Source organism: Gobius niger, assembly GCF_951799975.1.
Source record: "Gobius niger genome assembly, chromosome: 22".
NCBI classification, from domain to species: domain Eukaryota; kingdom Metazoa; phylum Chordata; class Actinopteri; order Gobiiformes; family Gobiidae; genus Gobius; species Gobius niger.
In genome coordinates this window covers 15375231-15400951 of record NC_136873.1, presented here as the reverse complement: position 1 = coordinate 15400951, position 25721 = coordinate 15375231, and the positions used below count along the sequence as shown (strand labels likewise).

The following is a 25721-nucleotide window of genomic DNA, read 5'->3' as shown; positions in this document are numbered from 1 at the left end:
TGTGATTTGTATTGACTTCCAGTGAGCATATTACAATACAGCCTAGAAAACGGTTATACAGTGGTATAAAAATAAGGCATGAGCATAAATTTAGGCACTTTTGTCATTTTATTGATTTAATACCTTTAGCACTAATTATTAGAACTCAATCCAATCTTGAGAAAGGGTATTTAAGGAGGCCAATTGTCCTGCGCATCTGTCCTCTCGAAGGCTTCATTTCACCTCCGGCTTCCACAGGCCTGTGTTTGTGAGCGTGGGAAAACGTGTGTGTCCTGATTGGTCAACAATGTCACAACACCGCAGTGCTAGCTTACTGCTACTACGAAGCCTTAAACTTGGCTATAGTTCTGTCAAATGGAGATAAAAGTTGGCGACGCGAAGAAGTGGGACGTATTTCAGTGGATTTAAAAAGAAAAGAAGACGGACCTCAGACTCGAGATGGAGGAGACAGCGGAGGAGACGGGGAGAGGCTAGCCGCCGTTAGCTGCGAGGTGAAGGAGTCTAGTCGCATGAACCCCCCACACTACGTGACCCGACTCAGTCCGACTGCCTTCAACTAGACGCGACTTGAGAAGACTCTGCACGACTGAGAATTAGAGCAAAATCGTTCTTTTGTGGTGCCTAAATTTATGCACATGCCTAATTTTGTTTAAATAATTGTTGCACACTTTCCATAAATCATCTACACTTTATTTCACTTCTCTAATATCACTGTATTTGTCTCCTATATGATAGGTTTCACTGAAAGTCATGAAAATTTACAGGTGCCCAAACCTTGGCTGTGTATTGAGTGTGTGGGTGCCTGAGTATGGAGAAGGGTAACATATACATTTCTTCTCTTGGTACCTGTGCATGAGCAGGCACTTGCATGGTCCAACTGTGTAGGTGCCTGGATAAGATAATCAATGTTGTTTTCCATTAGGGCTGTCGACACTTGTATTACAAACTACCTCAGCGAATGTAAATGAAATGTAAAACTATGCTTGCAGCTGTACACATGCATTTCAGTCAGTCATTTTCAGTGCTGTGAACGCCTTTTGATGACTTCCCTCTACACAATTGATAGACAGGTGTTTTGTATTGGCCTTCATGATATGCTGTGTAGGCAATGCATCGCGATACATCACCAAAGCGCCCCTAATAGATACAAAAATATGATCTTTTAGAGTTACCACAAGCCAGCCTGTGTTTGCGTATGGACATGGAACCCCTATTACGCAAATCCATGCCAACACGATGCTGGGTAATTCCACCTCCGCTCCCAGTTTGCCCTCATCCATATTAATAACCCATATTCACATCATGTTTGCGCAGGTACTTTCTCAGCGGGACGAGGCTGGCTCTGATTTGACTCCAGCCGACAGCGCCCCGGGGCCCCGCTCTCACCCAATCGCACATTACGCTACACCGTCAAACCGCTCAACCGCTTCTCTGGACGCCGCGTTAACAAGTCCCCAGTGGACCGGATGATCCCGAGAGCTTTTATCATCAATCATTTATATGTGGAGTTAACCAGTTACATTTACTTCTGGACATTTCTTAGACAATGCAGAGTCAAAGTGCTGGATTTTTTAGCCTGTCCAGCCATTTCTTCCTGCTTTTTGTTTCTGTTCAAAAGCAGGACAGCCTGGAACTCTGCTAACAGCCAATCAAATCTGGAAAGGTTTGATATCGATCCAATCGCAGACCACGTTGTCACGACAGGAAGACGGCATGATCAACTTAGAGAGTGAGGGGAAACAGCAACAAGAAGAAAATCCTCTTAAGAGAAGATGAAGCTACATTTCAGAAGATATTTTACTAGCGGTTTATTCGGTTCCTGTCGTAACAACGTTGTCCGTGATTGGATCGATGGAGAACTTTTTGAGATCTGATTTGGCTGTCAGCAAACTTCCAGGCGTTCCTGCTCGAGTCGACGGCTGGACAGGCCAGTTCCAAAACGTACAATCGAACAGCCATGTTCACCGGTTGGAATTCTCCATTAGCCAAATCTGAATGGCTTCCTTGTGTCCTAAAGTGTTGTTTTTTTTCAACAGCTCGAACCTATAAATACAGGCGGCCTAGCCAAGGGGGATGAACTTTTAGAGAAGCTTTCATGGGCTGTTGAACCACTTCGCTCCTCTCCATGTCTCTGTATCTTTATCTAGTAGAAAAAAATATATTCAGAATTCAACATTTGTTAAAGTAATGGTGGAGAAATGGGAGAAAGCTCTTCTCTTTGTTTTCCCTCTGGCTGCTTCGAACATGACCACATTATGAGCAATTCCAAAGAAGCCGTCCGTATCGATGAAATACAGTGCCTCTCGAAAGTATTCATACACCTTGAACTTTTGCACATTTGGTCATGTTTACAACCCTAAACATAACGATTTTATTTAGATTTTTTTTACTGAACGTTCACACACAAGTAACCGACAACTGTGAAGTAGAACAACGCGAGCCTCGGCCAGAGGAGACTGTTCTGTGATTGAACTTTAGATCCTCCACGTTTGGACAGAATTGCTTCTCTGTAAAAGCTGCAGGGATGTGGAACTCGCTGCCACTGACTGTTCGAGAGAGCAGCACTTTACAACAAGTTCAAACTTCATCTGAAGAAGTGATTGAAAGACGGTCGGATTTGTGAGCATTAACACGGGGGTCGTAGTAAATATGAGAAGGTGCAAGTTCTCTACAAGATTTGCACATGTAGAGACTGACATTTTAACCCATTCCTCTTTACAAAACCACTCAAGCTCTGTCACATTAGAAGGAGAGCGTTTGTGAACAGCAGTTTTCAGATTATTCCACAGATTAGGTGTATGAATACTTTCGAGAGGCACTGTATACGGCACAGCTCCAGCTAAGCCCTTGCCTCAGTCAACATTTTGCCAAAATCCAGACGTTTGAGACGGATGCAGCAGCAGCAGCAGCACATTTAAAAGACCTTGGACCAGTTCCTAGAAAAATAGGAAGCTCAAATCGCAATAAGCAACTATTTAATCATTGTAATAGTGATAGATAATAGTAAGACAAATTTAAACATCCCATGCCCAGGGATTTGAGATATTTGTCAGGCTTGGAAATACAATCCAGATTATTGTCCACCGAAATGGCTTTCTCTTCTAAAATGCATGCTGTATATTGGTCCATTATTTTATTGAGTTGGCAGCAAAGACAACAAAGAAGCAAGAGTGTGACAGACTAATAACTGAAGCCATTGAAAAGGAAATGAAGTGACCCAGAATCGTTTCAGCGCGACGTCCGAAGACATCGCGACGAAGCTGAGTGTGCGTGAGACTGTGCAGCCGAAAGGAGGGGACAGTCCATTAGCCGCGGACGCTTCTGCATGAGCGAAGTCGCGTCCATCCGAGAAAGAAGTCGCTCAGACCAGTCCACGAGACGATCCACGATCAAGCGTGCGAGAACGCAAAATGGAAAGAGGATACGCAAACGCACTCGGCTGTGTTTGCACAGAGCGGCGGTGACGTGAGAGGTTCTCAAAGCGGCTCAGCCTGTGTTTAGGTCCAAAGTGTCCAGCCCCTGGGGAGAGAGAGCGAGAGCGAGAGCGAGCGCCTGTGCTGAAGCCAGGGAGGGGGTGGACAGTCAGAACAAGAGCTGAGAAAACACTTCCTTCAGCGAGCTGTGGAGAGGAGTATTAAGCTGCAGGGCCCAGGAAACTGAACCAAGTCAACTTTTATGAAAGTTTTCCCCAAACAGGCCTGTCAGTGGGTTGCCAGATGCTATGGCTAAAATCAACTTAGAATAAACATTGATCCAGGTATAGTAGCCAGTTGAAACTGAACCTGCGGGACTTTCTTAAAGTTGATGTGTCCCACAAGATCCCACTGTGGGCGGATAGTCCATGTCTTCCAAGATTCTACTTAAGGCAAGACACGGCAGGTGGAAGCATTGATTTTTCGCACAGTGGTCAATGTGGAGTTTTTTTGCTGGTTTCTCCATTAACGTCTTGGTTTTCATGACTAAATAAGTATGAAAATGACAAAACTGTCATTTGCCGGGTTCAATTCCGGGTTCCCACATGTATTCATTCACACATATGGACACATCCATGGGTCCTGCGAAGGGTTCCCGAGATGGTGCTATAATCCAAATATGATATTTTTTCTATCTGGGAGGCACACGGTACGGAAGAGCAGAGAAATGTGTACAAACTTCAGGGCTGGTTTTCTCAAAAATAAGTTTTTATTCAGTGCTCTATTCACTAAAGGAACCTCACAGCGTTGTATATAGAGCCACCATACGTACTCATCAAATGTCCTACTGTAAGAAAAGATCCAGAACGTTGTGACAAATGGATTAAATTAGTAAGTTTGACATATAGCTAACTAGTAATGCTATTTGTAACAAATATGCTTATTTACTTAATACAACTGTTCTTTATTTATTTCTTGGTTTAACCACGAGGGCCACGAGCTCTTTTTCTCTTCCCAGTAACATTGTGTCCCTGTTTCTTACAGAATTCTTTAATAACATCGTTTTTCAACGCTCAATATATTCAATATCTGTGTCGCACTCGGTCATGTTAACAGTTTGGGATACGATCTGTTTAGGCCTGACCTTTAAAATTGTGATTCCCATGGGAGGTTTTTTTCCCCATTGGCTAGGCCACGCCCCCCCTTATATGACGCGTTGCCGTCTGTATATGCATGGTTTTCAGTCATGTGACTTTTGTTGTTCTGGCGGCCATTTTGAATACCTAAGCAGAATTATGCAGTACTTTAACATGGAACAATAGCTCTACTCAGGATATAAGAGAGACAACTGATTGACAGTGGCATCTTTATTTACCCGTAGTTATTGCTCACGACGATAACAGTAAAAACGCGGCCCCAGAGACGCACGTTTATGTGAAGAAACCAGTGAGTCAGTGTTGAAGCTGCTCAAGATGCTAGCATGCTACCGGCTAGCATTTAGCTTCAACAGCTCAGCTCTGACCCCTCCAAGAGAAAGCCCTGAACCACAAACATCTAGCCTTGGATATAACATGCTGTTACTGTAGTATTTCATCCGTGTTCAGAGATGTGAGCCACACATGTGTTTAGCGTGTTGAAGCCATTGACAGTTGATTGACAGTTGCTAACCGGTAGCATGCTAACGTCTTGAGCAGCATAAACACTGACTCAGACTGAGACTCTGTTGATTTGACAAACAGTAAAAATCAATTGACACTCAATCAGTTGTCTTTCATTTTCATCCTGAGAGAGATATAGATACAGACGGCATCTCTGGAATTGGAAAATGTATATTTTCTCTAATTATTCAAAAACTACTGTAACAAATGCTGAAATATGAATATAGTTTCTACTAAATAATGATACAAAGACATGGGGAGGAGCAAAGTGGTTCAACAGCCCATGAATACATGAATAACGGAGAATGCTAACTTGATGCTACATGTTAGCATCGGGCTAATGCTAACGGTTAGCTCGCGCTAGCTACAACTGCCGTTTTTTCACTTCTACTGAACAATCTGCTGTGAGAAAATATCCATATGGGCCCGATTTACACTTGACTATATTTGTGTGTGACAAATAAGTTGATATTCCACCAGACAATGGCAAAAAAGAGGGAAAATTGTGTTTCTCTAAAGATTCTATTTTCCCCCTCGGCGAAGCCACGCCCCCTTCTATGACGAGATGCCGTCTGTATCTATTGTTACATGTTGTAGTACTGCATAATGCTACTTCGGTATTCAAAATGGCCGCCGGAACGCTGCGTGATGTCATTGGAAACGCATGTATAAGAGCCCTTTTCCGTTGAAATAAACACCACTAGCGAGCCGCATTCAGCTGAACGCTCGCCGTCTGGGCCTGAAACTTGATGATTTTACGGTTTGACTTCTAAAAATCTTGTCAATGAATAAGCTATCTGATCTTGTTCATTGATCTTGTTCATTGATCTTGTTCATTGACAAGTCGTCTGATCCGGCCGTGATAGTTTGGCGTGCCCGGACACTCCGTTTTCAACACTTTTCAACACTTCCTACCAAACGCAGAACGCCACACACAAGTTCCACAGCTCCCACTGTACAAAGCCGTTTGGCAGCAGTCAGAGAGGGCCATTCTGAGGCGGTTGCCAAGCGACCGAACACGTGGTCATGTGACACTGGCAAACAGAGGGGTTTAATGATCATCCCGCAGAGCTAAAGTCAAAACAAGGAGAGGACGAATGCCTCCACCCCACAGCCAAGGAAACGCTCAGTCTGTGAACAGAGCAAGAATGTCCAGAATGGAAACCTCAGCGCAGTAAAACTCCAATCACTGAATTTGCGAGGGACATCACCAATGCACTGCTTACAAAAAGCATCTGACCTCCCTCTGAAAACTGTTTATTTAGTCACATTTCTTTACTCAAGGGAGCTTTTTTTGCGTACCTTTGACTTGTTGCCTTGACAAAAAACATCCCCACAGCAGCACTTTACTTCATTTCGCAGTTTTGACTCATCCTGTTCACGTTTGGTGGTGTCTCCTACTGTCGCGCTCCGGTCTGTGCTTCCAAGACTACACTGCAGTCGGAAAACACGAAACTGTCCCCCCACGTCTTTGAAGCTCAAAATTCATCCCCGAAGTTTGTTCATCAAGGCGTCATCGATGGGGAGAAACTGAAGGAATGTGTCCACTGTGTGATTCCCACTCACAGATCTACGATAGGACGTCGCCAGAAACACATGGGAAGAAATGTACTGCTCTGGTGGGCCATGTTGTGAGTGTCCATCCCACTCAAGAAATAATGTAAACGAGATTATATTTATCAGTGGGATTTCGTGTGAGGACATGCAAAGACACTGTAAATCTGTGTAAATTAAAGTCCAGTTCACTCTGGATTGAGTTAGATTGAGTGAGAGAGACCTTCCTGTGTAATTAGGTCCAAAATTACCACTCTATCGGATGTTTTTGTTTTAATTCAATGAAATGTCTGTCCTTTTTACATCTCTTTCAATAAGACTTTGGCATACAGGATGATGACAAAACAGCCGTCACATTTGCTACAGAAAGCAGACAGCAACACATCACCATATACTGTACTGTCAAACTACAAGAGGACTTATGGTGGCCTTTCTTCTATACTTCTAAGGAAATCCATCCATCCATCCATCCATCCATTTTCTTCCACATGTCCGTTTCCGGGTTGTGGGGGCAGCTGTTGGAGCTGCCCAAATCACATCCTCCTGCAGGTGGTGGGTCCACAGAAGGACGGTCTCATGGTTCTAACCGGGCCTGTTGGTCTCTCGTAAGGGGCTTCTTTGTCTGATCCGTCACCTTGGACCTGTTTGCCAGGGGAGACCATACCAGGGGCACGAAGCCCCCGACAACAGAGCCCCCAGGATCATTCAGGTGCTCAAACCCCTCCACCACGTTAAGGTGGTGGTTCCAGGAGGGGTTCTAAGGAAATTGTGTGTGGCCATACCACCTATGCTCTGCCCAATCTCGTCAGACCTTGGAAGCTAAGCAGGGAAGGGCCTGGTCGGTACTTGGATGGGAGACCGTTTGGGAACACCAGGAAGCCTAGCGAATGTAATGCGTGAGTGAGTGGTTGGTGGTGGTCGGAGGGGCCGATGGCGCAGACTGGTTGCCTTTTCCATCAGTCTACCCCAGGGCAGCTGTGGCTACAATAGTAGCTTACCACCAGTGAACGAATAGTGCAATGTAAAGCGTCTTTGAGTGTCCAGAAAAGCGCTATATAAAACCAATGCATTATTATTGTTGCAACCTGTACAACACCGTCCTAATTTGATCCTTTTACTCAATTTATTTTTATTTCTGCCCTTCTCTAAATAATGGAGCTGGCTCCAAAAACCCAGCCAAATTCCTAGCATGAATGAGCTGCAGCTAGCCCATGCTGAACGCTATGGGGGAAGCCTGGCTCCCTCAGTCCATTCTTAATTTTACAGTCGATGGTCTTACTACGGGGCGTGACCTAGCGAGGGGGAATTCAGTGTGTTGTGGAAATTGTTATTTTTTTTACACTCTTTTTTTTTAACGTATTCTGGTAGACTATCAACATATTTAGCGTAGACATAAAGTCATCAAAACCAAATCAGGTTTTTACACAACTGTCCACTGGGAGTGAAGAACCATAGAAAAGAAGTGTCTTCAGCTTTCTCAGCCTGTTCCGACAAATGTGCACATTTTGTTGGCCGTCGAATCCCAGACCAATTAAATTTCCAATCCCCTTACAAATGAATAGGGGACAGGTGCAATACTAAAGTACGGCGAGGTGCATTTTGTCCTTTTCATGGCATTTCTGTGGTTTCTTTATCAACATGTTACAAGATGCTGTTTAGTGGCCACATTCCGACCCCACGAAAAGCAAAAACTTAACTGAATTTGAGTTAGCATTGAGCTCAGAGGCCACAGCTGAAAACATCTGGCACATTCATAATTTGCGAAGCTTGATGGCTAACGCTAATGGCTATAGGAAAAATGCATTGAGCAAGCAAACAGACTCTGAAAAGTATCCATGACTAGCCGACTTCCTAACTGTCTGCAAATTGTGCGTGAGGATCGGACACAGCTTATCTTCTATATTTCGATGTGAAGTACTGGCACTCCAAGCTATTGTGTGTATATGTAGCATGAAGCTAACATCAGCATTTAGCATTCACTTTTATCAAATTCGGGCCTTTGAACCACTTTGTTTGTGTTTCTGTATCTTTATTTGTCCTTAATTCATCCATAATTCAGCGTTTGTTGAAGAAGTGGCGGAGCGGTCGATGAAAGAGTTGTTCTTTTCCCCCTCAAGCCTGACCGCTGTATCACTCCCTTTCACTTCAATGCTTTATTACTCTTGATTTGTGCACGATGAGGAGCACAATTGTTTCATTCAGCAAAACAATGACTCTGAATCTGTGCTAAATTGGTCTGAAATGGGTGATGAAATGAACAGCGTTGGGGGCCAATCCCAGCACTAATGGAAATGTGTGGCACTGACAGCAACATGGCGGATCCCGGCCCTGTTTAAACATCAGTGACAGAATCTCGTTTGCACATGGGGAGCTAGCATGTATGTCAGTCTGTAGGCACACACGGAGGGGAATTACCAGTCAGGGGGCTTTGGGCATTGTTTAATGTCAGTAATTAATGCGCATTTTAAAGGAACAGGCCACCGTTTTTACACACTGATATGTTCTTACCTGAGCTTAGACGAGTTGATGCGTACCCCCATATATAAGCTAAATGTTGCTTCAAGGGTGTCCCATTTATGAATATGCATTATCTATGAATGAATGTGCACATTTTTACTGTATATTTGTAATAAACTGAAACAGCATTTGGCCTCTCCCGGCATATTCCTATAGCTCCAAACGGGGTGATGTTAGAAGTAGGGCTGTGCAATTAATCGAAATTCGATTACGATTTCGATTACAACAATAAACAATTACAAAATTAGCATAATCGCAAAAAATCGATTATAATTTTTTTTTTTTATTATTATTATTATTATTTATTTTTTTTCACATTTTTTTTCTTTTTTTCACATTCTTTTTCCTAATTTTTAATTTTGGGATTTTTGTCACTTTTTTGCTGGATTTTTGTCTTTTTTTAATGTTTTTTTTGTCATTTTTTTGATGTTTTTTTGTCATTTTTTTTTAATGGATTTTCGTCACTTTTTTGCTGGATTTTTGTCTTTTTTTTATGTTTTTTTCGATGGATTTTTGTCATTTTTTTATGTTTTTTTGTCATTTTTTTTATGTTTTTTGTCATTTTTTTTAATGTTTTTTTGTCATTTTTTAATGTTTTTTTGTCATTTTTTTGATGGATTTTTGTCACTTTTTTGATGGATTTTTTTAAAGGTAACAAATAATAGTGATTTCAATTATGACAAAAATAATCGTGATTATTATTTTTTCAATAATCGAGCAGCCCTAGTTAGAAGCGACCAAGCTCTTCCACGGGCACGCACAAAGACCAGACAGGTACGTATCAACTCGTCTAAGCTCAGGTAAAAGAAAGATCTCAGTATGGAAAAACGGTGGCCTGTTCCTTTAAATGTCTGTAATTTAGGTCTGCTCTATTTAGTGCAGCTCTGTGTTAGACACAGGCCCCGCCCACTCCTTGTACATTATTGATCAGCGTTTTTCCTGATCTGAACCAATCACAGTGTGATAAAACAAAATCATCATATAAAGTTATGGGTGGCTAATAGTTCACCAATTGTTTATTCAACAAAAACAAAAATAATAATATTCTATGGACCCAAACGGGGGTGAAGTTAGAAGCGACCAAGCTCTTCCACATTTTCCCTATTTAAGGTGAGACACTGCAGGTGAATAGGGAAAAAAATTTAATTTACTGATATCAATTTGAAACTTTTGCTGTAGATCACTGGCATAAATGTGAGAAGAAAAATACATTGCAAGTTTTCTTTTCATATAAGAACAAGTAGTTTTATGCCTAAAAATGCCCCAAATTTATTGGGTGACAGTAGCTGTGGTTTAGCAATGGTTTCATTTTATTGATAAATGAGTTACCAAGACTTTCTCAGAGGGGATTTTGGATTTCTTGTTTAGTTTTAAAATAAGCTGTTTTTTAGTGGAAAAATTTGTAAAATTTAACTTTCGCCCTTATTTTTTGACATTCAAAACTCAATAAATGGGGCTTAGGGATTAAATAATAAAAAATCCCTCTGGAAAAATCTTCCAAATATTGTTCAGTTATTGTTCAGTCCAAGGCTGGAAAATGTGAAGTCTTTAGGTCCGACTGACGTGGACATAGTGTCGCCACAATGACAGAAATGTGTGTTTTGAGAAAAAGGCCCTTGAAATTGCATTCTCCCATATAAGTCTATGGGGGAACATTGAATCAGCGCAATATTTAAACATGTTATTGTGAAGATTAGGCATATTTTTTGTTTCCAGGTGAAAGCTTATATGTTCAGAGACCAATTTGGCCCAAAACCTGAAAACTGAAAAAAATTGAGTTTTGCCTGTAGTGTCTCCGCTTTAAATACGGTTACGTGAGCGTTTACACGATCCAATAGTCACACAACATTAGAGATGTCGATTTTCTAATCAGATAGAAAGAGGAACTATATTTTAAGGCGTAATAATACATTAGGTGCACTTCGACTTTACTGCCTGGATGTTGAAGTGCTAGAGGCTAAATGCTAACAACGTCTTTTTGTGTGACTGAGCTCACGCACAAAGACCAGACAGGTACGTATCAGCTCGTCTAAGCTCAGGTAGGAACATTTCTCAGTGTGGAAAAACGGTGGCCTGTTCCTTTAATATCTGTATAACAAGACACAGGAACATGTTTCTCACAGATGACACTGTTTTACCCAAGCCTGTCCCTCGCATCTGTTCAAACAATTCACTCGCGACTAATCAACACTGACATGAAAACGGCAATGACGCTGCATCCAAAGGCAGACGCTAGTGTTGTTTCGCTCTAATCTAACATTTGTTCATTCATTCAGAGCCACAGACGATAAAAGAAGGTTTGTCTTTAGCGCTTTTCGGATTAAAGTGCGTGTTGGGGCTGATAAGAGGAGCGCGATAACCCCCGGACTATGCCCAAGGACACAGCCTGCACTGCGCTGTTAGCCTGGGACACGGCCCTGTGGGAGTTTCTACACTTACTCATTCAACTCTATCAGCTGGGCCTGGGCAAAATGAGCCAACACACACACACAAAGCAGAGACGCTGGGTTTGAGGTGAGACAGAGGGGATATCTTGTTTAGTTTGTTTTTAATAAGGTAGTTAGTAGTGGAAAAAAAGATATTAAAAAATCCCTGAGAATTTTGTTTTTTTTGTTAAGTACAAAACTGGAGAGTGGAGTTGTTGTTGGAAGAGTAGAAGGACATTTATTTTGAGTAATAAAACGAGTGCAAAGTTTTGTAGCATCTGCGCCTGGATATCACAGCTTTTTTGCCGCCGAAAGGAAAGGAATCTGTCGGCTTCTGTGCAACACGTGGATACCAAACGTGTCAATATTTGTGAATGGATAAGCTTGGGAAAGACGGGGTCCACCACCGCGGCGCTTAACTCATTTCTTAACCAACTTCTTAACCAATTTTTACTCATCTCATTTGGTCTTTTTTGTTCAAGTCAAAGTCGCTACAGTTTGGGGATGTACGTTTTCTTATTTTTCTTTAACTGACAGTCAGAGCTCTTAAAGGTCGTATATCATGCAAAATCGACTTTTTGGAGCTTTTAGCCATGTTGTTATGCTATTTCCTTATCAAAAACACCCCCAGAGTGGTTTGTGGCTTCATTCACGCATTCACGCAGTAATCCTCCTGAATCCTGCTCTCTGAGGCTCCGCCCTCTCCTGGTGAACGACTGACCTGCTCCGTTGTGTCGTCACAGCGGAACGGAAGTGCTCGACGTCTGTAAAGCAATGTCTTAATTCTATGCTTACGGCCTGATTTTACATTGAAAACCAGCCTTTTCATTATTTCTGTTGTAAGAAATAAATAAATAAAGGAAAAGGACAAAAAAAAAAAAAAAGAAAGGATGTGCCCGAGGTGCTTCCAGGTCAGCTGAGGCCAAAACAAACACATCCTCTGAGCGTCTGAACAGATCAGTCATGTTTGCGCTGCAGCTGAAGATGGAGCTCGTTATAACCTATTCTGGACACACCTGTTCTTTATTCTTTCCTAACGATAATGTCACGGAGAAAAAGAAGCGCGTTTGGCAACGTGGACAGGACTATATACAGTCTATGATTAAACCTTCCTAAAGAAGAGGCCACTCCCGTCAGAAGTTGTTTTTTTCTCCGGGATTTAGCGACTATCACCAAAATATTGTTTTTCTGTGATTGTCACTGATGGATGTTTGATGAACCTTCGCCAGAATCAAAGTGGATTAACTTTTATAACCAACGCGAGTCCCATAATGTAAACAGCGATGGACCAGAGCGGTGAGTCAATCCAAACGCGGGTTAGCTTGTGTGTTAGCATATTAGCTTGTGTGTTAGCATATTAGCTTGTGTGTTAGCCATTTATGAAGCTGTGTTGCAGATGTCAACTCCTTATAACTGCATTGTGAAGTATCTTCACTTATTGCTGTTTATTTATATTACGGTAAAGTATGTGCGGAGAGAGGGGGCGGAGTTAACTGAATCGAAGCGTTGTGTCTTCCGGGTTTGAAAAATACCTCCAGAAAACACTTATATTTATCACAAAAATGAGTGCTCCATAGCGGTAGAGGTACAATCATTCATATAAATGCCTATACTTAACTTTGGAATGGCTAAAATAGCATGATACTAGGGCTGCTCGATTATTGAAAAAATAATAATCACGATTATTTTTGTCATAATTGAAATCACGATTATTCAAACGATTATTTGTTGCCTTTAAAAAAATCCATCAAAAAAGTGACAAAAATCCAACAAAAAAGACAAAAATCCAGCAAAAAAGTGACAAAAATTCATTAAAAAAATTACAAAAATCCAGCAGAAAAAGACAAAAATCCATCAAAAAAAAGACGAAAATCCAGCAAAAAAGTGACAAAAATTCAATAAAAAAAAGACAAAAATCCATTAAAAAAAATTACAAAAATCCATAAAAAAAAATTACAAAAATCCAGCAGAAAAAGACAAAAATCCCAAAATTAAAAAGTAGAAAAAAAAAGAAAAAGAAAAAATTGAAAAAAAAAAAAATGATTTTTTTTTTATTATAATCGATTTTTTTGTGATTATGCTAATTTTGTAATCGTTTACTGTTGTAATCGAAACCGTAATCGAATTTCGATTAATTGAACAGCCCTACATGATACAGATCCTTTAACATCTCAATTGCGACAACAAACGTTTGTTGCCTTTATAAACGTTGCTTCCACTTCCTTCTTAAATAAAAAAAGAACGCCGTGACGATAAATCTGATGTGAGAGAAGCTGGACTGTCAGTGTCCGCTGTTCAGAGGAGGAAAAGTTCTGCTTAACTTAGCAACAGTAACATAATGTAGAAAAGTAGACTTGGAAGGCCCTCCTGGATGGGCTCTTAACTAGTTACATAATTAGTAACAGTTAATCAGTTACCCATGAACATCCCTGGGGGGCTCTAAAATGTTCAGGGCCATTGTTTTCCTGACACTCCATCCCCGCACTGCTATCTTAAGAGCCCTAAAGCTGAGTTACCTCCCTCTTCACAAACGCCCCGGCGCCTCTGCAGACTTTATTTCACCTCGGAGGTAATCACCGACGTGCGCACGACGGCCTCGCTCGGAGAAGAAACAACATCGTAAATATAAAAGACTGAAAACGCCGCGCCGAACCGGAGGAGAATGTGCAAATAGAAGTGCTCTGCTGGATGGTAATGTGGCTGTATTTGTGGGTAATCACAGGTGCAGACGGCGGCGTGGAGCGGAGGAGAAAACACGGGTAAACGCTCAATTCATCATTTGTAAAACACACACAAAGCCTTTCAGATAGCGTGGTAATCATCCGTAAGAACTCATTAAGTCGAATCAGTCGAACACAGCTGGATTGGAGTGATTTAAAGCGGATGTTTTGCGATAAACCGAGCCGTTTCTTCAGGACTTCGATTGGCAGCAACAACAGTAAAAACCCCAAAACGATTTGAACTCGGCGACCTGTAGCGTCCTCACCTGTAGATGGGGTCCTGCATCACCATCATCTTGCTCTCATCCCACGTCCACTCCTTTTTCTGCAAGAACAAAGCACAAGAACAGAGTCACTCGGGCTGTTCAAGGAAGGGTCTTTCAGTCACTTTACACTGCAAAAAGTACCCTCCAAAAAACATGGAAAAAAATCTTAAAATAAGACATTTTGTAAAGAATTCTGCCAATGAGAATTTTTATTTCTAGAATATTTTTCTCATCATAAAACAAGAAAGAAGCACTAAATTTAAGCAAATAAATAGCTAGAATTAATCAAAATGTCCTCAGAAAATGGAATAATTTAAGGAAAACTTTCTTATTTAGTGAAAAATTTGGGGATATTTTACTTAAATGTTGCTTGATTTAAGCAAAATTTTCAAAATTACACAAATTTTTGAGCAAAATGTTCTTAATAAATACTAATATTTAAGGAAAATATTGCCCGGGGACCCGTCTCCATGATGTGGAGCCAGGCTGAAACATACACAGACACGGGGGAGAACATGCTCCACACAGAAAGGCCCCGTCTTGGTGGGAATCGAACCCAGGACCTCCGAGCTGTGAAGCTGCGCCACCGTGCCTCCCACTTTAAAGAATGGACAGTTCTCAAATAAAGAGTTGTTGTGATCTTATTTTTTCTTCACATAAGAAAAAATATTCTTTGTCTAAAGCTGAAGAAGATTCAAAAAGTTTTTCTTTCTTGTTACAAGAAAAATTAGCATGTTTTAGCAAATAAATCTGAACAAGAAATGGCTAGATTTTATTTCCTAAAGACATTATTACTTTTTAGGGAAAAAATAAGAACTTATTTCTTAAAGTAAGACATTTTTTACTTGCTTAGAATCCACTTTTTGCAGTGCACCTAAGATGGGAGCAATATCGGGGAGCTTTTGCCCTCGAGTCCCCGCCCCCTCTTGGCTGAGAAGTTAACATTAGCGTGTATGGGAGGACTAGGGTCATTTTTTTGTTCTGGGGATAAAATTTTCCAAGCCAGTGATCAGAACCACTGGAAAATGGTCAGTGCGGGAGCGGTTTTATTCTGGCCGTGTATTGTGGCTTCTTTAATCCATAAATATTCAGACTTATTAAAAATGCTCAGTGTTTTGAATTGATGATTCTCTAGGTCTTAAAACGCACATTAACGGTAGCCATAGCAGCAAGTAGATTAGCTGCTGAAGGAACAATTAATATTCCACTCTCACAATTTACAAAAGTACATCAAAGGCTGCAGACATTTCATTTAATAACAAGATTAAAGGGAGAGAATGAAGCTGTCACATTATACAACAAGCGATAAAGTTACACAAGCAAATGTTGCCGATGTAATGACCACAGTAGGTGTTAACGTAAATGCTCTAATATAAGCCGGGCCTTTATTTACTCAAGGGCATCTAGGACCAGGCCTTTATTGGAACCAGGCCACAATTAGAGACAGGCCTTTATTTCTATTTGAGCAAAATGGACGACCAGGAAAACGAAGAAAAACGAGATTTGTGTCCATTTGCACCTAAAATATTAGGTTCATTTATTAATTAACATTTCAAACCCTCTCCCAGCGGCTGGAACATTGACGCCTTTTATTTTGTTGGGACAACAGGAAGTGTTTCGTTGCTGTTAGCAGAGCTTTGACATCAATGTCACTGCAGGTTTCTGTTTCGTTTTTACCGCGGACCGGATTATTTGTTGTTATCTTGTGTAAAAGGCGAGTTTAGACGGAGCGTTTGTGTTTGTGATCGATCATGAGACTGACCCGAGAGAAGACGAGACGCTCGCGCTGATGGGAGGAGTTATTTTGAGGCGTGGGACTGACCTGCACACGGAGCAGCTGGACGTGCTTTGAGGACGCGATGGAGACTTTATTAAAACCCTGGAGGATCACACAACATTTGTTGCTTTCCCTGTTTCCAAATATCGTCACAGGAGGTTTGAAAAGTGGCTAAATCAGTGTCAAAGTTACGCTCGGATCAGCTCCTCCGCAGCGTCCCCCTCGGCCCGGGTTCCCGTTTGTTACTTCCTGCACGTGAGTTTTCATTTACACCAGTATGAGACAAATTCCTAACATGGGGAATATTTCTACTGCTATAGTTTCTAATAAAAGCCCCGGCCTGTTTTAGAGACCGGCTTTAATTTGCCTCCGCCAACCGCGAACCCGGCCTCTGTTAGAGACCCGGCCACTAATGGAATACAGGCCAGTATTAGAGCATCGTCTTCTAGTATATGAATGATCTGAAGGAGCAAATCACTTCCTTTGCTTTTCCATATTTGACAAATAAATGAAGCAGATAAAACCTTTGTATTTTCATATGTAAATTGGAAGTTCTCAGATGATCTCTTCCCATTCATTTCAATGGACGAGAGCGTCTGTTTCACGCAAAGGAGGCGCTAATCCTCTCAGTGACGTAGAGGTTGCTCCCATCTCATTTCAGGTGCTTCAGGGATCTCAAAAATGTTGCTGCATTTGCCCATTTGCCTGCTTGGTTATTTGTGCATTTTTCTAAATATTAAAGTGCGTTTTCCGAGTGATTTATCCTTCGAACACCACTCTGCTCGCGCTACAAGTGGAAACCAAAACTAACCCTCTTAAAAACACTGATAGCTTACACACACACGAGTTAAGAATTGTCTCTGGTTGAGGAGCATTGTCTGATGTGCACCATGCCTCACTCAAAAGTTCTCTCTGAAGACCCGCGATCAAGAATTGTTGATTTGTATAAAGCTGGAAAAGGTAACGGAACCACTGTTGCTTCATTTCCAAGGAGTGGCCATCCTGTAAAGATGACTCCATGGGCCAACATCTCTGTTGACACGTCTACAATACAAACAAGAATGGGCTTCATGGAAGAACGCCATGGAGGAGAATCATTGTGTGGGGCTGTTTTGTTGCCTCAGGGCTTGGACAATGTGCCATCAACAACAGAAGAATGAATTCACAAGTTGATCAAGATATTTTGCAGAAAGACATGAGACATTCGCAACAGCATGTGAGTAAGTAAGTGAACCCCTGGATTAAATAACTGGCTGATCCTTCTTGAACCGCTCACAACGATCAGGATGAATCTTGGGTCATTCCTCTTTACAAAACTGCTGCAGTTCAGTGAGATTCAGGGGGTGTACTTACTTATTCCTCCCTGTCCTGTGAATGTTTACATGTTTTGGCCAATAAAAATATGATCAAATGTAAATGTTTGGGTTGTATTAGTTTAAGCAGACACTGTTTAATCATCCTTGTGATTTTAATAAAGATCAGACCACATTTTATGACCAATTTAGGCAGAAATGTGAGAAACGGCGTACTCACTTTGTCCTCCCACAGTATGAGCTTGATTCTAACTCCATGCACAGTCACGCAGCACATCTCATATTTATGTCAGTCATTTTCAGCCAAACAAGAATTGATTTCCATTTCTTTCCCCGCTCACCTGCAGTGACTCGCTTTAGTCTAATCGATCTAGAAAAAATTCATTTAATCTTCCCCGACACCGAGACGCCCAAAGTGAGTTTATCTGTCTCGCTTTGTACCAATCCCGATATTTCCATTACAGTCCGACTGAATCCACTGGAGGCAGGGAAAGCCGCAGTTAAAATGTCAGCCTTGAGTACGCAGGATTATCCGGACAGACTTCCATCAGAGCTGCTCTTCTCTGAATGTAAATAGAGCATTGATGATGGGCACACCTGACATTTGGCGTGAAAAAACAAACACTATCGACCCAGACAGTGAAAGCCGAGGGAGAGGGGGGGGCAAGTGGGGGAAAATAGCAACAACAAAAAAATGTGGGAAGTTTTTTCATGTTATTGTTGTTTTTTCATCACTTTTTTCATCGCTTTGTCGTCACGTTTTGTTGCGTTTTTGTCACTTTTTTGTTGCTTTTCCAGCGCGTTTTTGTTTTTGGATGCTTTTCTTTTAAACCTCTTATAACTCGAGCACATTTTCTCCAGTTTGGCTTTACCCCAGTCCGAAAGCTTCTGGAAAAAAAGGTGTGAAAATAGCGACAAAACTGAGACGAAAACAATGATGGAAAAGTGAGAAAAAAGTGAGAAAAATTTGACAAAAAAGTGACGAAAAATTGATGAAAAAGTGACAAAAAAAGTGAGAAAAAAGTGAGAAAAATGTGACAAAAAAGTGACAAAAAAAGTGACAAAAAATGACAAAAAAGTGACAAAAAAGACACAAAATTACCAAAATTTGATAAAAACTTGACCAAAAAATAACAAAAATTAGACAAAAAATGACAAAAAAATGACAAAAATGACAAAAAAATGACAAAAATGACAAAAGAAATGACAAAAAAGTGACAAAAGAAATGACAAAAAAGTGACAAAAGAAATGACAAAAAATTACAAAAAAGTGACAAAAAAATTACAAAAAATTACCAAAATTTGATAAAAACTTGACCAAAAAAATAACAAAAATTAGACAAAAAATGACAAAAGAAATGACAAAAAAAGGACAAAAAAGTGACCAAAAAATGACAAAAAAGTGACAAAAAAGTGACAAAAAAATGACAAAAAAGTGACAACAAATTACCAAAATTTGATAAAAACTTGACCAAAAAAATAACACAAATTAGATGAAAAATGACCAAAAAAATGACAAAAATGACAAAAAAGTGACAAAAAATGACAAAAAAGTGACGAAAAATTACCAAAATTTGATAAAAACTTGACCAAAAAAATAACAAAAATTAGACGAAAAATGACCAAAAAAATGACAAAACTTACAAATAAAGTTACAAAAATGAGTTAAATATCCAACAAAAAATTATGGAAATGAATGGACATATGGCCAGTCCGCCCCTGGTTCAGGACAATTATCATTTTGAGCGACAAAACAAAGTAAATTGGACGTTTGCAACACATTTGTGCATATTTCCGATGGTTTACAAAACTATCGCTTCATCATCGTCATAACCAAAGCACATCGTAGCGACTTTCAGTTTCCAGATGTCATGTGTTTATAGCTGAGGCGAGGGCCACCATGCTCGCAGGGCTTATTTCCACAGAAAAAGTCAAATGCAGAGTTGGACCTGTTCATGCCTGGGCTCTGCTGCTTGTGACCATCGCGGTGCACCAGTGTTGAACTGAGACGCTTGACAGAGATCCAAGGAGCAGTGAGAATCTGGAATCTGAGGACTGGACGGTCTGTGATCTTGGCCTGTCTGCTGCGATTTTCAGCAGAAGCTAAAAGCATACAAAGCACACCCGGCGTGAGATAGTGATAAAGATGTGTTTGACATGACCAAATAAACCTACAAAAAGCAGAATATCCGCTCTTTAATATAACTCTCATAATACTTTGATCAACAGCCGCTTAGTCTTGGTTAAACCTGGGTTAGACCTTGTTTAGTCCTGGTTCAGGCCTGACAGAATCATCCCAGGAGACATGCAGGGTCTGATGGATGTGTGGGAAGCACAGTGAAGACAACAAAAGCCAAAGAAAATGTCAGCAGACTTTATGGATAATGGATGGCTCATTCACAGCCTCATCAACAGAGCACATAGAGTTCGTGATAAGCTTTAAGGGCCTTGGCTGTCACTTTTAATCATCAGGTTTATTTGCTGTACAATAGATACGGCACAACTCGCCCCTAACCCAGTGCACACAGGGTGATGAGAGGGACATCACCTCCTGTGCACAGACGGGCAGGAGCGTAGTGATTGATGACCTGCAGTCAGCTGCTGTCTCCTGGGCCAAGGTACAGCCTCTCGTGAGCCAGATTTCTGCTGTTAAATTAAAAACCTCTCCAGCCTGCGATGGAAGTGACTAACAGGAGAGGCTGTGGGGCTATGTTCATGTCAATTATTGCAGAGCCAAAACTACTTCTGGCTTTTCTCTCAGTTTTTTAGATTCATTTCATCTCTCTGCCTGTCATGATGATAGATTTAATAATAATAATAATAATAATAATAATGCATCAGTTATATATAGCACTTTTCTGGACACTCAAAGACGCTTTACATCGCATTATTCATTCACTCTGTACTTGGTGGTAGTAAGTAGGGCTGCAACTAACGATTGTTTTGGTAATCGATTAATCTACCGATTATTTTTACGATTAATCGATTAATCACTTGGCTGTGAAAGGTGCATGGAAATTGTATTTTTACATTTTTTTTTAGCACATAAAGCTAAAGTGGCGCCGCTTGAGGACATGTTGATGGAGTAAACTTAAAGTAAACATTTGTAGGAGGCTCTTTGTGCTAATTCTGCTTTCTGATTGGACTAGACAAAGACAGATATTTATGAAATTTACAATGTACAAAACACTACAGACCCTAACTTAAAAAACAAAGTAGGTTTTCATCCAAAATACATAATTGTTATGTCTTTTTTGCTCAACTTTAGTCTGTGTTTCCTAGAAAACGATTAATCGCTGATTAATTGCTGAAATAGTTGACAACTATTTTAGTAATCGATTGGTTGTTGATTAATCGATTAGTTGTTTCAGCCCTAGTAGTAAGCTACAATTGTAGTCTACCCCAGGGCAGCCGGAAGTGAGGCAACCAGTCTATGCCATCGGCCCCTCCGACCACCACCAACCACTCACTCACTCACTCACTACATTCACTAGGCTTCCTGGTGTTCCCAAACGGTCCCACATCCAAGTACCGACCAGGCCCTTCTTGCTTCTTGCTGAATCTGTACATGGGACAACTATAATAGTGCTCAAGACAGAAATAGTGCTCAAGACAGAGTAAAATAGTGCTCAAGACAGAACGAGTCCAAACAAGACTTAAAAATAGTGCTCAAGACAGAGCGAGTCCATACAAGACTTAAAAATAGTGCTTAAGACAGAGCGAGTCAAAACAAGACTTAAAAATAGTGCTTGAGACAGAGCGAGTCCAAACAAGACTTAAAAATAGTGCTTGAGACAGAGCGAGTCCAAACAAGACTTAAAAATAGTGCTCAAGACAGAGCGAGTCAAAACAAGACTTAAAAATAGTGCTTGAGACAGAGCGAGTCAAAACAAGACTTAAAAATAGTGCTTGAGACAGAGCGAGTCCAAACAAGACTTAAAAATAGTGCTCAAGACAGAGTGAAATAGTGCTCAAGACAGAGTGAGTCCAAACAAGACTTAAAAATGCATATGACTGAAAGTATTTTATCTGCACTCTTGCCTCTTACTGTAATTGATTAGTTTTATGTTGACGTTTTTACTGACTCTATTTGCTTTCTTGTATTTATGCAACTGTGAAGCACTTTGAATTGCCTTGTGTTTGAATTGTGCTCTCCAAATAAACTTGCCTTGCCTTGCCTATAAGTCGCACTCTACACAAATCTGGCCTTCATGGACGAGTGGCAAGAAGAAAGCCATTATTGAAAGGAGGCCATAAGAAATCCCGTGTGAAGTTTGCTAGAAGTCACATGGAGGACACAGCTCCATGTGGAAGAAGGAGCTTTGGTCAGATGAGACTTTTTGTCCCAAATGCAAAACGTTATGTATGGAGTAAACCTAACACTGCTCATCGTCCTGAGGTCTCGTTTGCGGCACCGAACAAAAAACGAGAAGTATGTTGTCTTCTCACCAAGTCCCGCACTTCACAGAATCGTCTAGTCTGTGGCCTCGCTTCACATCTCGAGTGTGAGATTTTTAATTGTGGAAAAATGTCCTCCACCTTCGCTGTTGCTAAATCTGCTCCCAAACACTTTCAAGAGAAGAACATCCTTGCAGCTTCACTATAACTCGATTTTCGCTCCGGAAAGGCCCAGCGGAGAGAGCCGACTTCTCCTCGTGACATGCTCGTGTATTAGGTGTCCTGTACATCTGCACTGGCTCTTGTCTCTCAATCCGTAGCCTCGGGGCCTGATTCTTTGTTCTAATCTCTTCTCTCCTCTCTCTGACGGGGATCACAAGCTGCACATAACACAGTCAGGAGGACCAAAGCCACTTCTAAAGCCCCTTCCGCTCACTCCGTGCATCGCAATCAGGCGCGCAGACACGGGGGGGGAAATCAACTCGGCGCCCTCCACTGATGCATGTTCCACTGACAAACACTAGCAGACGGTAGATAAATGTTCTTTATATGATTTATAATGAGATTCTTAGTGGTGTCGGGACCTTCAACTATGCAGGGGGCATTGTTGGTTGCATTCACGTGACGTCGCAACATTCTAAAGAGCCGATAGTTTAAAGCAGGGGCGGACTGGCCATGTGTCCGATCTGGAAGAGCACAGAAGGGCCACTGGCTCTAGGGCCACCGGTCCCGCCTCAACCGAGCTTTACCCAAATGGAAAAGCATCAAAATAGAGAGAAAAAGGGGATGAAAAGTCAACAAAAACATGAGAACAACACGGACCAAAAAAAACTACAAAAACGTGAGAAAAACACAACAAAAAATGATTAAAAAAACAACAAACAAACAAAAAAGTGGCGACGTGACAAAAAGTTTCCATCACTTTTGTAGGTCTTAGCTTTCAAATGAGGCGTTACATTGTTGCTCTCCAGTCGAGAAGCTTTTAGATTTGGGTAAAGCCCAGTTTAAAAAAAAAACATGAATCTAAAAGGAATTCCGTGGAGCATGGTGTACCACAAGGTTCCATTTTGGGACCATTATTATTTATTATTTATATTAATGACTTTGCTTCTGTTTCTACGACCACCTTTCCCGTTCTTTTTGCTGATGATGCCAGTCAAAAAAAATAATAATAAAAAGCCGAACTGGAGAAAATGCACTCATTAATGCTAAGGCATAAGTAAGAGGTTAAAATATGTGTTTGTGGAAGTGTCACAATTACGCTAATTTGGGCCAGGCTGGTCAGAGTCCAGGGCTGTTTTTTAGTCCCAGTCCGCCCCTGGTTTAAAGTGCATATGACAGGTTGTAATGCTTTTGAAAATATGACCTATTTAGAAGGAAAACATCAGTTGCATTTTTAGGTAACCTTGTGCGTGTGACCAGAGGAGGAAGACCAGCACCTTACACGTCACACTTTAGGCCCTGCCCCTGGACGATGCCATTTTTAAACATTCTTTAGTACCTTTTCAGCCCACTTTGTATTTTAATGGACCTTTAGCATAACTTTAATGGACCTTTAGCATAATCTTTTTATTTTTGGGCAGTCCTTTGATACATGTTTGTTTTGATACATTTTGCATTAATTTTTTAATGGTTTAAGCCACAACACGTAATATTTCACCCAATAAACCAAATTGAAGTACAAGCATTTATTTTCACCATTGAAAAACACCTCAATCAATCATGTGCTTTGCGCTGTGCGGCGCCGGCTCACCTCTGCTGAAACATGACTAGAACCGGGAGTGGGTGCGTCTCCAGCTCGTCTCTATGGAGACGTAAACTAAAGTCAGTAGAATTGAGAGTTAAACAGGCTAGGCCCTCATCCAGATCCATTCTTTGATTATCCACTGCAAAAATAGCATTTCCTGTGTTGAGCTGGTCATTGGGAGCATGTTTTGTGTTGGCAACAGTATAGTCCAAAATGTTACACAGTGTGCCTTTAAATGCCCTGCCCTTGTCTCCATTTTTACAATCACTTTTCTGGTTCATGTCATCCATATTCCACACACCCATAACTCCCGCCTTTAGAATCAGAATCAAAATCAGAATCAGTGTTATTGCCACGGTTATGAACAGGTTCACAACTAGGATTTTTTTTTTTTTTCCGGTCGATCGTGCAACATGAAACACAGGGGCGGATCTAAAGGGGGGGCACGGGGCAGTTGCCACCCCTAGTGAAGGTCTCGCCACCCCAGCTGCCACCCTATTGATGTGATGTGATGTCCCACATCTGCTCTAGAAGCTACGTGGGTGATTACAGAGGCTCGCTCTCAGTACTTTTTTAATTTTATTTATAGCTAAATAAGGAGCCAGGTGCCAACTCCTGTGGCCCCCAAGATGATGAAAAGTTACAATTTTACTTGAGTTAGAAAACGACTTGTATATAATTTTGTGAGGATCCGCCTGCATCTACACGGAAACATTGCTATAAACATTCAACATTTCAAAATGTGTTGCCACCCCAGAAATGATCCCTGACCCTGCTTGCCACCCTGTCATTTTTTTTCTAGATCCGCCTCTGATGAAACAGAAAACATATAACTTTAGGTAAATAGAAACATATAAAGACTTTAAACTGTGAGTTGGCTCCAACTGAAATAGAATTCGAGAACATGAACGCAACCAATTGCAGGTATTTCATAAGGATTTCAAACACATCTTGATCTTACACTGGTGGTTTTGGAGGGTCCGCTGATGCTTCTGTCAGCCTACACCAGTCAGTCAACCCCGAGGGAAAACATCTTACAAACAGCGAGTGTGGAGTGAATGAAGGAATATTCTTTAACACGTTGGGTGACTTGTGTCATGTGAAAAGCGCTGGACAAATAAGCGTCCATTCCACTTTGAATAGTCCCACGTGGTAAAGTAACATTTGCATAACACCCCACTTTTACTTTTATTTTTAGATATATTTAGAGGGATTGTCAGATGACGTAGCTTCAGGACCCATCTTCAACTTAAGCAACTTAACCAGCAACTCAAAAAAACAAAGGGGTATAGTGCTTATATCATCATCATACACAATTGTACAATTAAATGAAATAGATCACATGGAGGTTCAGTCCTGAGCCGCTGTAACTCTATGCAGTGATAATTGGAAGGTCAAATATTTTGTGAGAGGATACTGGAAGGTAGGGATGGGTTTTGTTGAGGACTGATCAATACTGCTACTCTTATCGATACTCCTTATCAATCTGGTACTTTAACAGTACTCTTATCGGTACTTTAAAAGGAAAAAAAAGTTAGAGGCTACTGTATAGGTAGGCATTAATCCTTGGCCTATATATATTTGTTTTATTACTCTACATTTTATTTCCAATTTGTGCATGTACACTTAATATATGGGAGTTAAAATACTTGGAAGGTACTTGGAAGGTCATATATTTTAGAAGAAGGTACTTGGAAGGTCATATATTTTAGAAGAAGGTACTTTGAAGGTCATATATTTTAGAAGAAGGTACTTGGAAGGTCATATATTTTAGAAGAAGGTACTTTGAAGGTCATATATTTTAGAAGAAGGTACCACTAGCCTCCCAGGTGGAAGATGCCACTACCACCTGAGCCACTGTGGCCATAATATTACAATATTTATGCATCGTGCAATTGCAACATTTGAAAACGGACTCCAAGTGCCAAGTAA

The 25721-nt window shown here is 40.9% G+C and overlaps 1 protein-coding gene across 2 annotated transcripts in view; it reads right to left on the bottom strand.

Moving 5' to 3' along the window:
• LOC306981333 (carboxyl-terminal PDZ ligand of neuronal nitric oxide synthase protein-like) overlaps positions 1–25721 on the bottom strand; it is a gene marked incomplete at its 5' end in the record, with an annotated part of 286117 nt that overhangs the window by 160840 nt on the left and 99556 nt on the right. For both annotated transcript variants that reach the window (XM_079580914.1, XM_079580913.1), the window contains one exon: positions 14555–14613. In XM_079580914.1, coding sequence (XP_079437040.1) covers positions 14555–14613 — 59 coding nt within the window. The remainder of the gene's footprint in view (positions 1–14554; positions 14614–25721) is intronic.